At 40.9% G+C, this 18,344-nt stretch overlaps 1 protein-coding gene across 30 annotated transcripts in view; it reads right to left on the reverse strand.

The window, feature by feature from the left end:
* The window catches only part of RBFOX2 (RNA binding fox-1 homolog 2), a 294,708-nt gene that overhangs the window by 155,611 nt on the left and 120,753 nt on the right, over positions 1-18,344 (reverse strand). For 21 of the 30 annotated variants that reach the window (XR_012121583.1, XM_073213829.1, XM_073213833.1 and 18 more), the window contains exon 3: positions 15,500-15,679. The exons of the other annotated variants lie outside the window; for them this stretch is intronic. Coding sequence is in view for 20 of the 21 variants with exons in the window: in XM_073213829.1 (XP_073069930.1) it covers positions 15,500-15,679 (180 nt within the window). In the remaining variant the exon portion in view is untranslated. The remainder of the gene's footprint in view (positions 1-15,499; positions 15,680-18,344) is intronic. 30 annotated transcript variants of the gene reach the window in all.

An 18,344-nucleotide genomic window follows, 5' to 3' on the forward strand; every position in this document is an offset into this window, starting at 1 on the left:
TTACTATCGTCGCGGCCTGGGGAAAGTTACTTAACCTGTCTAGGCCTCTGCTTCCTCCACCAAAAACTGGGTATAATACTCCCTTTGGAGTTGTCCTTAGATTGAATGACACAACTATGTAAACTATCCACCATATTTCTGGTGACCACATTTTCTAATTCAGTTCAGTTCAGATATTTATTAAGTGCCTCCTAGAAGCCAGGCATTGTTTATCCATTATGTTCAATGGTGAGCAAGTACAGACAGAACAAATAATCTGTCCTAATAGGTTTTATTCAGAAAATAGCTGACTCCTCCTCCATGCACCAATGCCCATTATCTTTCTGTACTTGCCTGCACATTTCTCCAGATTCAATTCCAAAAGCCAGCCCCATCTGTATGTGATCTCTCCCTCCTCAGGAAGCCTGGTGTTTGTAGCAATGGCATTCACCACTTCTGCCAGTTACTACAGGTATGTGTAACTTATCTCTCTATCCACGTCTTTCAGGGTAGAGTTCTATTTTAGGCCCTGGTGTCCTGTATAGTACCTAGCACATAGTAGGTACACAATATATTCTCAAAGGGTTCTGTGTTTTGAGGACTGTTTCACTCCCTTAGCTCATTAAAGGAAAAACAAAACAAAAACAAGAGGCCTACCACCTTCCAGCTGCCTCAGGGTTCTGTTCCCCTTGGACGTGTTGAAACAGCTTTCTCCTGCTTATAAAACCTCCAAGTAAGGTCTGCACATCTCACACTCAAGGCAGGCCCTGAGCAGGTACATTCACTGTCCCTGACGCCCCTTCCCCGCGTCACGCTCCAGGCTCAGGTAACTGCTCCACGGAGCTTCTTTTCCTCTTAGGGTAGGGGTATCATCACTTGTCCTTGTCTTCCCCATGAAATAGGTTCTTTCCACAAGAGAGCTTATCATACCTTTTCTCTCCTCCCACCTTAAACTCCCAGCTCAGGTAACTGCTCCACGGAGCTTCTTTTCCTCTTAGGGTAGGGGTATCATCACTTGTCCTTGTCTTCCCCACGAAATAGGTTCTTTCCACAAGAGAGCTTATCATACCTTTTCTCTCCTCCCACCTTAAACTCCCAGCTCACTGATGGCTGGAGAGGTGGGGCAAGTGTTCCTCTTGGCCTCACCCGTTCTTTTCTTTTCCTTTATGCAGAACCTCTCTGCTTCCTGCAAAGGCAGGCTTACCTCATTTCCAGTAAAAAAGGGGAGTAAGAACTTCCAAGTCTAAAACTAAGGCAGCCTGTTTTCTTAAATGGGAAAACAAATCTTGACTTTCTATAAACTGTTACTTAGAGTCTTTTATATGTCCATAATCCATTTTTGTATGTAATTTTCCATGCCCCAAATCTTGTCACCAGATTCCCTACACTCCATTTAAAATAGCTATTGAAATCACACTAAGAGATTATGTCCTTTCAAACTTTGAAGACACAAAATTGTTAATATTTATTCCTTCTTAACCAAGTATCAAAAAATAAATAACAAGAAAATTTCACATACTGTCATTTTATGGTGTTACCTTTTAATCAAGTTTGGGTGGGATAAAGATAAAGATAGCCCCACCCTTCTGGGGCACAGGAGGAGAAAAACACATAGAGAAAAGAAGTCCTTGACATGAATTAAGCTTTAACGTGTCAAAAAACCATGAAAACTACCTCCAAACCTCTCATGAGTAGAACCATTATGAACTTCTTTGGAACCACAGGGAGAGTTCATAAATCCCTACTTTAAATGTATCTTTTCCTTTTCTGATCATCATTTTAAGAACTGGGTGGATAGTCTGGTCACAAATCAATGTCTCTGTGTGTTTTCTTCACAAACATCGAAAACCTCCAAAAACCCACAGGCTAGTTAAATGCATCTTTTTTAAATTCATGCTTCTGCATGTCCACATTTCCTTACCTTAAAAAAAGAGAAGGGAAGAAAAGGAAACAAAGAGGTAGGAGAAAAAAAATTTTCTCTCAAATCATCAGAGTCAAGTAAGGAAACCTATGCTTTATAGCTATGCAGGATTCAGATTAGGAGACCCAAAGGTATAATAATTCCACATTATGAAGACACTTTGCAGAGGACCACAGTCTTATACACAGGAATAAGATGCACACATATTTCACTCTACCAAAATACTTTATCAGATTGCATGAATATACTCTGAAGCTTATCAGCCTCTCTATTAATTCAGAGGAGAGAATGAGTGAATTTGAGCACCAGAGAAAGAACTGTTATAGGGAGGGCCCACAGAGGAAGTCTGGCATGCTTCCCTCTGAGAAAAGAAGTCAGATTATCTAGGACAGCAATGTGGGTGCTGCAGTAATTCTAACCTTAAAATGCACCTGAATTCCTGCTTCTCAAAGTACTGAATTTTCTAATATGAACAGTCTGGTGGGCCTGACCCCCCTGAAAGGGTTTGGAGCCACATTTTAGATTCTCCGCCTCAAAATCTAACTATTTACGAGACTGCATGGTTTATGCATGTTCCTCTTTGGGTGCAAAAGGCTGGTAGGGGAAGTGTACATCTGGAGAGCCAACACAATTCCAAAAAATATACCTGAGAAATCAGGCACCTAAGATTTTTCAAAAGAAATCTCAGGCAACCTTCGGTACATAATTCACATTCCTATCACTTTCAGAACTGTTAGAGACAATACAGACTCACCACAACACTGAGCTACAGAAATGGACCATATGAAGGTCAAAGAATCTGACTTAAAAAAAAAAAGTTTAAAGAATGGGGCTCTTTTAACCTCATTTCCTCTCAGTTTAAAATAGCAAGGATTCCCAAAGGGCAGTTCTCTAAAAGAATTCTGCTACTCAAACTGTGACCTATGGACCACCATCAACTAACTTCTGAGATAAGAAGACTCTCAGGCCCCATCCTAGACTTACAGAATTAAAACCTACACTGTTAACAAAAGCCCCAGGTGAATTGCTTGCACATTAAAGTTGGGAATCTGGTCTAGATAGAGCACTGTCCTCAGGCAGCATCAGAGAGTCATGGAAGAAAAGGGTAGATATGATTGCCACTTTCCAGATGGGGAATCTAAACCCCTTTGGAAGGCGAGCTAGTGAACTAGTGAGCGCTCCACCTCTGCCCACTAGTTTCAATACAGCAACACCACTAGCTACTATTTACTCAGAACACATTATGTGTCAGAACTTTGCAGGCATTACCTTAGCTCATTGTATCTTCACAATATCTCTCTAGGGTAGGCCTTACTTTACCTTTTTCACACAGGCAAGAAATTGGGGCTCAAAGGAGCCAAAATTTGAATACAAGCTTGTAAGACTCCAAGATCATTTCAACTATGTCATACTTACTCATGGATAAAATCGAGACAGCCAAAATCCACGGAAATTTAACCCTGAATATAACCCTGCATTCTACCCTGCCCATCAGTGACTTTTCAAAGGCTGTGGCTCTGGTCAGGTACTGCTCCTGTGACCAACGTTGTTAAGGGAATGGTTTCACAAATCTCTTGTGAACTGTGGTGACCTTCTGTGGAATCTAAAGTGAACTCCAAATGCACATATGGAGATAAAAGCACATCTCAAAAGCTCACCTCTCAGAAAAGCTATAAGCAAATACCCCCAGTTTGTAGGGAATCCAGAGTGACCATCCCTAAAAGCACAAATACATTATCTTAAAAACTCTTGTTTTTCCTTATTATTTTTTAGTCATACTCTCAAATAATCCCCTGTACTTTTAACTGACTTGCTCTGGTGTCCCCTCAGTGTAATTTTTTACCTCATGAGGTCTCCATCCCAACCATTTTTTCATTATCTACATACTCTAGTCCTGCTTTCCATTCCCTCCTATGTCCAATGTGGATTCCATGGTCCATAATTTTAATCCCTCCCTTGCAAATACCCTCAATTATTTGACCTCTCCATCACTGCCATCTGGCAAGAATCCAATCCCAGTTAAGTACAATCATCTGCCTGCTCTGTGCCTATGTCCAAACAGCTGAACGCTGCTGTAGAAAAATCACAAACCAAGCTGACTTCAGTATTTAGTCATGATCAACTGGGCACTTGACAACGCCAAGCTATCCTACCAAAGCTGCCCTTGAAAAGTTTCCTACTCTCCAAAATGACTTACCTTCTTCTCAAACCTGTTCCCATTCTCTCTCCACCACCCAACTTTCACCTGTTTCTCTATCCAAGTATTTCATTTTAAAGGAGAAGCATTCAGGCAGTGTCTTCTATTCACCAAACATACAATCCTATGTAAAAATGCAGGCATCTCCTCCTCCTCATATTCTACTACAGTGAACAAGCATACCTGGCCTCAAGGCCCATTTCACTACTTGTGCTCGCCCCCAACCCCACCCCTGCGGCACCCAGGGAGGGACCGCGCTGCTCTGGTCAGCATCCACTGTTTCCCCACTTCCTCACCCTCTCCCTTCTCTACTCATCACTGTCATGCCAGCAAATAAACACATGTCCACCTTCAGAAAACCTCCCCTCTGCTCTCACACACTGATGAGGAAAGTGTGCACTGGCATCACCATTTGGGGAGTCAGTTTGGCAACAGCCATTAAATTCCGAAATGTGCATGGCCTGTGCTCAGCAATTCCACCTTTCTATCTTAGAAAATCTCCACAGGTGTAGAAGTCATTGTAGTAATCTGTAAGAGCAAAAAACCTTTAACAACATAAATGTCTAATAACCGGTAAATGACTAAATGAACCACGGTTTTAAAAAAGTTCTTCTTTGACCCCTTATCTCCCTCTAGGTACCTATCATTTCCCTGCTCACCACTTCACAGTAAAATCTCTCAAAAAAGTTGTCTATACCTGACTCCACTTCTTCATGTCTCCCTTCTTCAGTCTGCTCAAAGTTTCCAAGTCTTTCACTCCATTAAACCACTGGTCAGAGTCAACCACTTCCATGTTACTTAATCCAATGTCCATTTTGCTGTCCTCAACTTATCTGACCTCTTAGCAGGATTCAACAAAGTTCGCAACCTTCTTAAAATATTCTCTTCTTCAAGCTTTTGAGATAGTAGCAATCCTGCTTTTCTTTCCTCCATCACTATTTTACTTGCTTCTTAGTGTCTTTTTCTAATTTCTCTTTCAACAGACCTCTAAAATGGAAGTGTTTCTGGGGGGCTCATTCTGGGTCATCCTCTTCCCTTTGAGTTGTCTCATCCATTCCCATTGCTTCAAATGCCATCAACGTGCTAATACTTACCAAGTTATATCCCTAGCCTAAAGCCCTTCTCCTGCTCCACTGACTCTCAGCTGCCGCACACTAAGTCCAACACGATGTGCCCAAAACTGGGCTCTTCATTTTCTATCGCGACTCTTTGACAACTGGCATACCCTTACTTTGGTGCCCTACCTCATTAAGTGGTGTACTTGGCAATCATGAGCCCACCAGCAAGTCCCGGGTGTCTGCCTTCTCTCGCTCTCCACTGCCATCACCTTGACCCAAGCTCCCATCAGCTCTTTCCGGGCATCACAATAGTTCTTCCACTTCCACTGCTGCTCCTCTTCAAAATATTCAACACATGATAGCCAGAGACTTTTAAAAACTAAAATCCAATCCTATCACTCCTCTGATTCTGTATCTTCACATTACACTTAATTTTTTTTTCTATCTGAAAACCTTAAAATAGCTTTTAAGGTCCTCTATGATCTGCTAAGTGCCTGCCTCTCCAACCTCATTTTGTATCGTCTCCCTTTCAATCGCTGTGCTCCAAACACACTGATCTTATGTCAATTCCTGATTGGACTGAGTCCATTCCTCTCCCCAGCATTCCCTTTATTCGCTCTTCTTGAAATCCTCCTCATCCTGTCTCAGTTCTTTGCAGGGCTGGGTCCTTCTTATCTTTCAGGCCTCAGCTTAAACAACACTTCCTCAAATAAAACTCTCCAGACCACTCCGACTAGTTGGAGATCCTTCCCCACAAGCCCATACTCTCTATTACTAGGCTATTTATTTTCTTCCTAACAGTTTTCAAAATTATAATCAATTTATTCATTCACTTGTTTTCTTATCTGTTACAGTTTTCTCCATTAGAAAGTAATGTTTGTGTATGTGACATACAGCTGAGATCTTCTACTATGGAACATTTCATCCCTTGACTTGTTAGGAAAGGTCAAAGTTATTTGTAGGAGTTTCTGGTGCTCAGGCAACTGTCTATCCAAGTCCTATAAATAAAGTTAGAGCACTACTAATTTTGCCCTAGTTACCAAAGGACTCAAAGTTTTATCATAGTTACAAACCATAAATACATGCCAGCACCATGCTAGTTTTAAATGACCATAATGTTAATATGAAAAGTCAGTTCCAATCTAATCATTTATTTTAAGTTAATTTGAATATCAACATCCAAATTGCCTCTTTATAATACTATACACTTATTCTGCTCAGCACAATAAAACATCATCCCAATCCAAGCTCCACTATAATCAAGCTTGCTGTACAGAAGTCAATTATCCAGACTAGAACCATTTGCCCAACAGAGTAGCCACTAGTCACATATGGCTATTTGAACTTAATTGAATTAATATTAAATTTTCAATTCCTCAGGCACACTAGCCACATTTCAAGTGCTTAAGAGCCATATGAGGCTACTGGCTATTTTAACTGATCAGGGCAGATATAAAACACTGCCATTGTCACAGGAGTTCTACTGGACAGAGCTGTTCTAGAACATGGGAATAACCAAGAAGCAAAAGGCTAAGTACCCAGAATATCAAAATGTTCATGCACTTTCATCAGCAGATAAGCTCCACCAGGCCTTCTCTCTGAATCTATTTATTTTTATTTTAGAAATAAATTTCTGTTCTGGTTATCTGGCTACTTGCCACTGCAAATTAAAAAAGCAAATTAGGAAAGCAGTAGGGAATAAGCACCAGAGGAAAGAGGCCTATTATGTTAAAGGCAGCCACATCAGGAGCAAGAGAGGCCAAGAGAAAAATATCTAAAAAGCAGGTAAGATAGCAAAAAGCAGACAAGATGTCAAAATGGGGCCATATAGTATTGCAAAACCAGCAAAAGCTCCTGAAATACATTCTTTCACAGTCCTAATATTGACAACTGTGTTAAAACCATTAAGAAGAGTGTTTACTACTACACTGTTAAGAAATAAACTTTGTAGTTACACATTTTAGAAGGATTTACTTCCCAAAAAACTAAATCTTAAAACATCTTTGTGCTCAAAGAAGAGAAAATCCTCTCAGCTAGTTGGAATACTTGGCCACCAAAATAACTCATTTCTAAAATATTTTGCACAGTCACATTCAAGAATTAATTCAACCAATACAAATATTGCTCACAGAGCAGGAACAGATGGGCGCTTAAGACAAGATCCTTCTGTTTGATGAATCATGGTCCGCCCATACAATGGAATACTATATGGCCTTGGGGGCAGGGAACGAAGAAGCTCTTAGAATGCTATTATGAAATACTCTACTATATACATACAGGAAAAAAGAAACATTCAGAACAATGTACCACTGAATAAAAAATGAAAAGAAAATGAGGAATTATACACCAAAAGGTAAAAACCCATTGTCCCTAGGGGGGAAACACCGTATGGTTCCAGACAGGAATCAGGGAGCAACTTTTCACTACATGACCATTTTGTGCCTTCTGAATATTGAGTCATGTAAATGTATTATTTATTCAAAAACAACAATTATCTTAATTTTTTTCAAGTAAGCTCTCTATCCCCCAAAAATGTTATAATAGCTTATCCAAGTTTCAGAAAACTGAATGACTAGACACTTAAATATTGAACACATTTTGTTCTTAATAAGCTCATTCTTACTATTCAAAATTTCAATAAACTGATTGATTTTGAAAACACAAAGTTGAAGTTAAAACAGAAACTACAATGATCCTCATCATTATCCTGTATTAACTTGTTAAAAAAAAAAAGTTTGCACAAAGATGTATACATTTCAAGAAAAAAATCACCTTATTGGATAATACAATGAGATTGGTTGAAAAGCTCCCAGGAAAGGTGTGGAATGATCTTCTGCATCATGTGGAAGGCAAGGTCAGGTCACGCAGATAGTCCCTGAGGAATGCTACTGGTTTCCCAATATCCTTTATTTCCTTATTCCTTCGTAATAAAACCCCAATTTTCATTCTCGGATGTTATCATATACACACCTAAAAAAGGACTCTACCTCTCAACCTCCCTTGAGGTTCTGGTCAATGGAATGGTAGTAGAAATGTTATGTGGGACTTCTTGGAAGTCTTATTACTAAGTAGAGAGGGGGCTATTTTTCCTCCTCCAAACTGCTTTTTGGAAAGGTGGGAATGATGGCTGGAGCTGTAGCAACCATCTGGGCCACATCCTAGACAGAGCAGCAAGGAACAGGAAGGATCCTGGATCCTGGATCCCTGATAACCATGGCACACTACAGCAGCCCTGGATTATCTACTTTCAGAATTTTTTTTTCATGAGAGACAAAAAAAACCCTCTCCTGTTTAAGCCACTTTGAGGGGAGAGGGCTAATATATGCAGCAGAACTTAGCATTAAGTGATGCTTTCTACACAGTAAATTATTTTACTGTAACTTACAAGTCAAAATTCAATTTCATATGAAACAACAAAAAGCTCTACATACATTAACAGTGTGCAGGCCTTATGACTAAGACAGAGACTATGAAAGAATCTTGAAATTTTGAGGCTGTTAGTCCAGGTCAAAAAGTCAACTAGTCTATCCCCCCAATCTGTTGTCCCCAGACCATTCCACACCAAAATGACAATGTTAACAAGTCCTGAATTTTAGTAATAAAAAGGCAAATATATACTATATACTCACATTTTCATCACTTGTAAAATGGGGGTAATAATGCCTACATCACAAGGATGTCATTGGACCCAAAGAGGGTAGGTTAACTATTTTGTAAACAAAGCGTTATATACTATCAATACCACTGTAATTAGCACTATAGCAGCTGACTGACCGGTAAATGTGAGCCACAAAACAACAAACAGAAGAAGGCAATTAAACAGAAACTTAGGTTTGGGCCCCAAAAGAATTCCATGAACTTGTCAAACCTCTTTCACCAACTTTCATCTCTCTTTACCTCTCAGAATATACACTGGAAACCACAGTTTTCTCCATTAAAGCACTGGGGATAAGAAGGGGGTTGAGTTCTTGTAAGGAGAGAAAAAGAACAATAGTAAAAAGTATAAAGCAATTAATGAATATGCTACATTTGAAATACATGACCCTGTTCTAGCATTTCACAAGTTGTCAATAGGTAGTCCAACAATTTTCAATTTGCTGCTCTCTACAATGCATTCATTCAGAAGAAAAATACTGAACACATGTATATGGTTTCTATTGCATATGCAACAACCTATAATTTAAAGTGGGATGTCTTATTTGAGAAATAAGAATAATGGGTCATCTGATGTAGGAAGATGATTTTTAACCTGTGCACTAAGAGACAGGCAGTATATTTAAAATAAAAATGGCGTAATCTCCTTCCCTTTTGCACTTAAAAATGATGTAACTTCTTCAAAACATGTTTTGAAGTCTGAAAAAAAGCAAAACTTCACTTCTTGAAGTCATTAATTCATCTTTGAAACCATTTCTGGTGACTACTTTAAGCCATACATACTGTACATGAGTCATACTGCACTGTGCTGCTCAATTCATTATATTTTGAAAACTATTCCATAGCCAAATAACTTTGAGAAACATGCTTTAAGCAGATTTACTATTTGCTGAATTTCAGCTTTTCATAATCCCCTATTAGGATACTAAAATTAATAGATGTTTTTTACTAATTTCAAAATACTCATAGCTAGAAAACAAGCCATCCAGGGGTGTCAGATGAGCTGACAGGCAGATAGAAGCCAAGAATTTGCTGCACAATTTAAAGAACTACAATTAGGATAATAGGAGTGTGAGAAACAAACTCAGACAGCTTGCAGGTTTTTGTTCCCCAGAAGGGGTAGCAAAGGTATTGCCAATTTATATACCCTTCTGCTCTGAACAGCCATATCCAAGCAGCTTTAATGAACCAGCAAGACTGCTGGAGAATCAGAACTACTCTCCCTTTCCTAGATGGCACACATCTCTTACAATGCCTGTTTATGAGTCGGAATTTTCAACTGGAGGGTGAGGGCCCCAAAAATTGACACACTTTTCTTCTGAGAGAGTAATCTATTTAATCCATGCTAGACTGACCCAGACCATACTATCCCAGAGCTAACAGATGGCTTCAATATCAAAGTTCTCCAAAAAGTTAGTGCATCAAACTCTATAAACTTATTTTCAGGCTATGACTACACTTTTAATAACATAAATGAGTTCAGTGGGACTTACTTTAATCATTTCTGAAACACAGTCTATTTTTAGTAAATACAATAGTCCCCCACATGGGAAGCTACAACGATGCCAAAAATTCTCTATGAGGAGATAAAATCCTATTTATAGACCTATCAGTTGCTCCTTGCTTAGGTTGTAACATAGTTTCCACTTAAGCCTGATATGACCTCCCCTGACTTCTCTGGTCTCTGAAGTTCTTGTCACCCTGAAGTTTCTCACATTTATCTTTACTTCCACAAGGCTACTTAAGTTAAGCTAATAGGGAGTTGGGGGGAAGGGAGAAGGAGAGAGAGCCTTCTCCCACTGGAGAATTTTAGGTAAGTTTCAGGAACCTAAAACAGGAAAAAAAGGAGTTCTTCACTTGGTGAGCTTTTTGGAAGGAATCTTGTAAATATTCAGCAATCGTTAAGAATACTGCTACACAAGTGGGCCATGCATATGGCAAATGGGCCTACTGATGTCTTTATCTGTATATAACTTAGTATCAAGTTTTCCATCTTTTAGAAACCCAGCAAGACTAAATGCCATAGGGTTTCTAATACAGAGACTACAGTATTCAAAAGCTAACCAGGGAACCAGAAGATAACCACAAGAGATTAAATTTTTCCTAAAAATCGTGATCTCAGGGATTAAGCTGTGGTTGCTGCTATTACTTTACGTTAGCTGCTGGTGTCTTTACATTTCCCATTTAAAATGCTAATTGATGGACTCTCCCTGCCAGAGTCTGGCTACTATGACTCCATAACAATTCTAGAAGGGCAGGTGCTTACCCTAATTCAGCAAACTATTTTCATTGTTTATTTTCACTGGCAGTGGCATGAGCCATATCACATCTCACCCCAGCCCTGTCCCACCCCCATACCCTGGATGAAAGTGTAAATGAACCCTGTCTTTACTGCTCCGGAGAACCCTAACCCCTTTTATCTCTAAACCCCTATAAAATCTGTGGTCCCTGCTGTTCACTTACGTTTAATTCATTTTTTTTTTTACAATCTTAAATACATGTTGCCTTTTGTTAATTATGTGTTTGTAGGTTTTGTATCCTGAATGAGATGACAATTTCACTCAATTATGAGCCCCTGAAGGGCAGTGAGCAGGTCTTACTCATCTTAGTATCGTTAGTGTCATGCTAAGTGATTGGCATATACTAGGCACACAGAACACACTGCCAAAATATTTGTTAAACTGATCTAGATGGTGGGGACAGTGTATTAAGTATATTCTCTTTCATGAATCTCTCATTGCACACAACTCAGAAAGCCCAACATAACTGTAGCTGAATTGAATTACAAGCAATTCCTGAAAGGAGGGAGGAAAAGCATACAACCATTAATATCAATACTACTTTCTCTGGATTCTCATCCTCATTCTCAGGTGCAAAGAACTGGTGAACATAGAAGTACCAAAAGATGGGACAAATTATAACACTTCCTCACCCAAAGAAAATTCTACCTGCTTCTCTCCATCTACCTATACATTACTCATCCTCTAAGGCCTACATCTTCCTGCCCACCCTAATCCACAGTGAAATCCCCAACTCTCCACTATCTGATGATGAGTAGCTAGTTACTAGCATTTTCATCTGTAACAAGAATGGATGGATTTAAATTAATTTAAAAAGGATTAAACTAAACACTTGTAAAAGTTACCTGATTGGGAATTAAAAATTGGGAAAGTCCAGAAAACACTTCTCTGAAATTTTTTCCACTGCAAAAAAAGATCATATAAAAATGTTATTTCCCTTTTTAAAAGAAGACATGGATTTTCTGGAGTCATCAGAGCTGAGGAATGGGCATGGATGAATACATGAACTCTCAAGAATATCTTCCAGAGGCAGCAAGCAGCGTGGTACTGAAGAAAGAATTTGGGTTTGGAAGTAGAATGAAATCGCCAAACCGCCACTCACCAGCTGTAATCTTGAGGAAGTGCTTTAACTTCTCCCAACCTCTGTTTCTTCATCTATAAATACAGGGCTATTATGAAAATCAGAAATAATGTACACAGAACACACAGAATAGTGCCTGGTTTAATAAATTGTAACTGTTTATATATTTGTTTATCATTATGTTTCTTAGCCTGCACAGAAGACAGAAAATGACTCCTTCGGAAACCTTACTACTACTACAGTTCATTTGAAATTGGTAGCAATGGAATATTAATAAGAACTCAACCTAAAAGCTATTTTCTTGTGAATTTAGAAGCAAAATATATAGGAAGAGAAACAAAGTGTTCCACTGGGCAAGATAAAGCTTTGAGTACAGGATTTTTTTTCTCGTCTCCTCCAAATTCCACCCCACCCTTAGACTAGAAATACTTACCTGACAATCACAAACACAAGGCAGAGAGAAAGGAAGTACCTGTAACTGCATGAGGAAAGGGGAGTGCTGAGGCAGGGGGAGATGTGGTTTTAAAGGAGAACTTTTCTATGGAAGAAAAAGAAACTTGAGGCTGCACCATCTTCTTGGTGCTTTCAGATGATAGCAAGAGTGTCTAAGTCATTCATTCACCTGCTCTACTAACAGGGCAGTGAAAGGGGAGATAGTGGTGTTTGGTCTTTCTACAGGACAGTTTAAAAACTACTAAGGAGTTAAAGCTTTCAGTGTATTCAAGTGAAAATGCTGGGAGGATTTCTAGGGCTTTTTTAGCCAGCCCAGTGGAATGGAAGAAAGTCTGAGCATCACAGCCAGATGGGCCTTCCTAGCTCTTTGACCTTGGGCAAGTTGGACAGCCTCCCTAGCCTTCACTCTTCACATCTATAAAATTGGGCGAACAGCATTTGCCCTCCAGCGGGCAAAGTGTAAAAAACAAAATGCTTCAGAATAGGTACCTAATAACAGATTAAGTTTTTCTCCAAACTTCAGGCTAGCCTTACTTAAACCGCTAGTGGCTGGCAAACAGAGCTATATCATAAACGTCGGTGTTCTCGCTTTCCCTTCCCTCTAACTTAGCAGAAAGGAAATCAAGTCCAAATTGAGAGAGTAACTTTCCCAAGGTTGTACTATTGGTTACCGGAAGGATTAGGGCTTAAAATCAGCTTCTTCAAGCTCAATGCATTGCATCTTACCTCACTGAGAACATTACCTTGGGGACACACCAAGCTTAACTTAACATTATATGGGCTCAGATAGTCAATGCCAACAAGAGAGCAAGCTTAACTGCAATGTCAGCAGCTCCCTGTAATTCAGACACCCAAGAGTTAAACACAGCCTCAGCTAAGGCTCCAGAGAGCTGCAGTTGGACACACTCCTTATGGGAGGAGGCCAGAGAGGCACTGAAATCCATTCCTTAGCGTGATTGGTTGATTCCCAAAGGGGTGGGGAAGAGGAAAAGCGAGAAGAATGTCACCCGATCCCCACGGGTAAACAACAGCAGGGGCATCTGCTCAGGTTTTCGACTAAATCTGTAAAATACTTCTGAACACTTGACCACCAAACTCTGAAGACTGTAACCTCTGACCTTCATGGACAAGAGAACACTTGTTCTTTTAATGACCAGATTCTTAGTAATACAATCTGGACGAGCAAATGTAACAAGACAGTTTAATATTTCTCCAGCACAAAATCAGTACTGAACGCTCAAGCTCTAGCTGCTGGCAATCAGCACCGCCCCCACCCCACCAGCCCCCAAACCTAGAGAGCAACCAGCCAGCTCGCCTCCGCTCCCAGCATTTTTCTCAAAAACTGCCATTTCAAAAAAAAGATGAGACTACACAACCACATTCCCTCCTCGAATTTCTCCCCCTCCTCTTGAACATGAGCTCCTCCTTTCTAAAAAGGGTATCTTATTGCAAGATGCGACCTCGCCATAATCATGTTAGCACACATGTGCCCAGAAGAGAGAAGAAAGGGTTTGGGCAGGGAGAAACCCAATACCTTGCCAAACCCATTGGGAAGTCTGCCCATTATTAATCCAGGACGGGGCCACTTAACTGAATTGGTTGAGGCAATGCCCTTCAATCCTGGCTCCATTCTTTCCCCCCAGGGGAGCATGTAGAAAGGGCTTGTCTCCTCAAAATCTTATTATCCCCACCAACTCTCTTTTCCTCAGAAGTTTCTCTCTCATTTCAAGGACATACACAAAATACTTCATCTCTGAGCAGAGAATTAGAGAGGCAGCTCCTCAAACCTATTACACTGTGGGGACTCCACAGGGACCCAACACTGAAAAGCCATGGAAAACTGCTTTCCCTTTGTTCTTCCACACAACCACAACTAAATTCTGAAGTTCCAATAATTGAAATCCATAATCGAGGGAATAACTAAAGTAAAACTGAAAAGAAAGCCTCCTACTGAAAGACTTAAACAGGAGTCCCTTTAAGAAACCAAGTCAGACAAGGCCCAATTGGAGCCCGCCTTGGTGTGGCTCCGGGAACCAGGACTAGGCCCAGCCTAAACAACCTGAAACAGATGGGCAGACCCACCTCTCAGGGACTTTTGAAGACCAGGAATGACCTGAAACCAGTGTGGACTCAAGGAGCTAAGATTTCTCAACATGGGGCCAAAGCAAATCTGCTTCAGGAAGTGGCAGAGGCTGCTTGTGTCTCCCCTTTGTTTCTGCTCTATAATCCCAAAGCCGAATTTAAACTATGCTACCAATGCCCTTTGCTAACACAGATGTTCCATTTATAAGTCCCAGGAACATAAGTGACTCAGGTCTCTTTCACAGGAACTTTCAGCAAATTACTTAAGGAGGTTCCACACGGGCTATTTAAAAACACAGGCTTCAGTGTCAGGCCTAGGTTTAAATACCTGTTCCACCACTTTCTAACTCTCTGACCTAAACCCTCCAAAGCTCAGTTTCTTCATCTGCCAAATACGGCTTCTATCCTCTCCCTCACTGGGAAAGCAGTTAAGAATAATGAGGAATCGCAGGGGTGAGTGTGTGTGTACTTAGTGAGTACCTGATGCATAGTAAGCTCTCAGTAAATAGCTGTCACTACACATTATTGTGAGGACTGTGAAAAAAACTCCACAAAGAAATACCACTGCCAGCTGACACCTGTAGTGGCCTTCAGTACCTTACCTGTACAGTCACAGAGTGGAGATAGCATGAGAATGTCAAAGTGAGAGGGCCAACTACCTGCTGAGCAATGCAAGATGACGGGGGAAGAGAGTGACGGACACAGCCTCTCCCTGCAGAGCAGCTCGCGTGGTGAGGGAGGAGACAGAAAGTGAGGAGGAGGAAGGGCACTTACCCAAGGGGGCCTCAGCATGGAACAACTGCTCTGCTGTGGTCCCCAGTGACGGGACTGCCTGCTGGGACGCCCTTCGGGCAGTGAGGGGCGTGGGTTGGAGGCATGCTGGAGCGTGAGACCCATTCTGGAGGGGAGAGTGGGAACGTCGACAGAAGGAGGACTGTGTTGTTTTCTCTTCACCTTTTATCAGGAAGACATACCAAGCATGGAGTTGGCAACCGTGACTGAACATTTCAAGGCAAGCACTGAAGATTACTGCTTGTTGGGCTAGTGCAGCAGCACGAGTATTTTTAGCAAACAGACATGGGGCTCTGAAGGAATTATAATCATATAATCAAAAACACAGACATTCACTAGCAACTGCACTGGGCAAAACCAGAGAGGCTGGGTTCTATTCGTGAGTGGTACCCACTCTCAAACTAATGCTGCTGCTCTCTTTCTCCCTAACGAATTTTCATCATTATAATCCTAATCTGTCAAACTCACACACTCATCTAAAAACCTGCTCTGCTGAGGGGGTGGGACAGGGCTAGGCCACTCGTTGGTCACGAAAGCACACATCCATCAGGAAACAGCAACATACTAGGGAAAAAGTACTGAACTGAGAATGAAAGGTCCCAATCACAGACCCAGCTCTGCCACTAGCAAGCATACCACAATTGTTAAGACTATATATAGCCTTGGATAGATCATCTAGCCTCTCTGGGACTCAGTTTCCCCATCTGCAGAACAAAGGAAACTCAACAAAATTCAGCTCTGACACTAAAATGGCTCGAGGGCTAAGATGTTATTCTCTACCCCACATTCTCATTCAGCGTTAGGGCAGATATGCCATAGAAGAGCCCAGGCGTTAGGACAAGTGATGACAATTTACTCTCCAAACTAGACTGAAAGTTCAGGCACAGTAGAAGGTCAGCCACATTTCTGGAATACAAAAAGGTTTTGGTACCTTACAGTCTGGGCCCAGACCATTCATTTTATGAAGGCCAGGACTCTCTGTTCCTTGGATATTAAAACAGGAAAGAAAGCAACAGAAAGCAATGGGACAACGGTAAAGTTACCTGACACAGGAAAGGGCACATTGTTTGCCTGCTAAAGGAGCCCTCCAAACACTATGCTGAGGATGTACAGGGGCCTTAGAGGAGGTATTCATTCCAAAAATACAGGAATGACAGTTACTATTTTTGTCCCATGGATCACAACCTGCAAGATGGGTGTAACCTCCACCGAACAAATAGTATAGTTAGAAATAATCTTGCAACTGCCAGCACTCAACAAACTGTCAGCTCTTAAGAGAGGACTCTCTGGGGACGCAGAGCTGCAGTAACCAAGGGAAATGTATTCAGATTAGATCAGCAAAGGCCTCTCCAGTTCCACATGAGGTATTGTAGGGGGCAGTGGCACCGGCCAACACACAAGATTTATACAATGAGCTCCCTGAATGCTGCACGTGTTCAGGTCAGAAGAGCTGCTGCCCTGCTACACATGACTCGCAGAGCAGCAGATGCCAAGTGTCCTATTCACCACTGCCATTACAGTTCCTCAAGAGGGCCTGCTACCTTTGTTTTCACAGTGGTTGCCCATCACTTTCAAGAAGAATTCTTATTTATTGTCCTGTTCCCATCACCTTCCCCACACACAAACATGCAGAATATGTGATACGTGCATACAATGGAGTATTATTTAGCAACAAAAAAGAATAAAGGACTGATGCTTCTGTAAGAGTGATGCTTCTGTAAGGGGTGGGGGAGGTGGCATGAATACATGCTAAGGGAAACAGACCAGACACAAAGGATCACCTATTACATTGAGTCCATTTATATGAAATGCCCATACTAGGAGAAATCTGTAAAGACAAAAAGTAGACAAGTGTTTGCCTAAGGTTTGTGAGGCAGGGGGATAGAGGAATTGGGAAATGAATAAGGGGTACACAGTTTCTTTTGGGGGTGCTGAAAATGTTCTAAAATTGCTGGTGGTGATAGTTGAAAACCTCTGTGCATACACTAAAAGTCACTGAATTGTATACTTTATATGGGTCAACAGTATAGTATCAACTTACACCTCAAAAAAGCTGTTATAAAGTGCTTCAAAGGAATTACAAACTCCTTTGGGAAGGGAAATTTAATGAGGGAGATTTGACTCTTCTAGCCAACCCTTGTTTTCAAAGGCCTGCCCTCAGTCCTTCCTATCAACTACTCATTTTGCTATTCCTGCCACTGCCCTGCTACAGTCTCCAGTGCAGACTCCCACCTTTCCCAAATTAACTGGGTCACATCACAGCTTTGCTTGGGTTTTAAAAGTCTACTTCTGCTCTATCCTGACTTCAGTGTCCTTCCTTCCACATCCAGTTTTCCTCTCTCCCTGGAGAAATACTGAAATCACTCCCCAACCCCTAGCAGTGGCTAATGACCTGCAACACGATGAAAAGAAGAGAAATGACACTATAAAAGCACATGTTTGAGAGTTTGAAAAAATCTGGGTTCTAATCAAAGCACTTAACAAATTATTTTAAGTCTCTCAGTTTCCACTTCAGTAAAATGGGAAAAACATTACTCCATTTAATGCATGTGGTTATTACACAAATTAAATGGGAAAATCTATGCAAATGAGTAATACGACACCTGGTGCAGAAAAGATACTCAATAAACAATAGCTATTATTTATAAAAGCCTTATGCCCAGTTTCTCCAGGCTGTCATCCAGATCAGCCTTTACATCAAAAAGGCAGCAATAAAAGCAGACCACAGGCACCAAGATGTTTACAATTGTTTTTCTCACTATTTGTTCTAACCCATCTTACTCACAGATCCCCAGTCTATTCCTAATATTTTTGGATTTTTTACTTC

Source organism: Manis javanica, chromosome 10 (genome assembly GCF_040802235.1).
Source record: "Manis javanica isolate MJ-LG chromosome 10, MJ_LKY, whole genome shotgun sequence".
Lineage (NCBI taxonomy): Eukaryota > Metazoa > Chordata > Mammalia > Pholidota > Manidae > Manis > Manis javanica.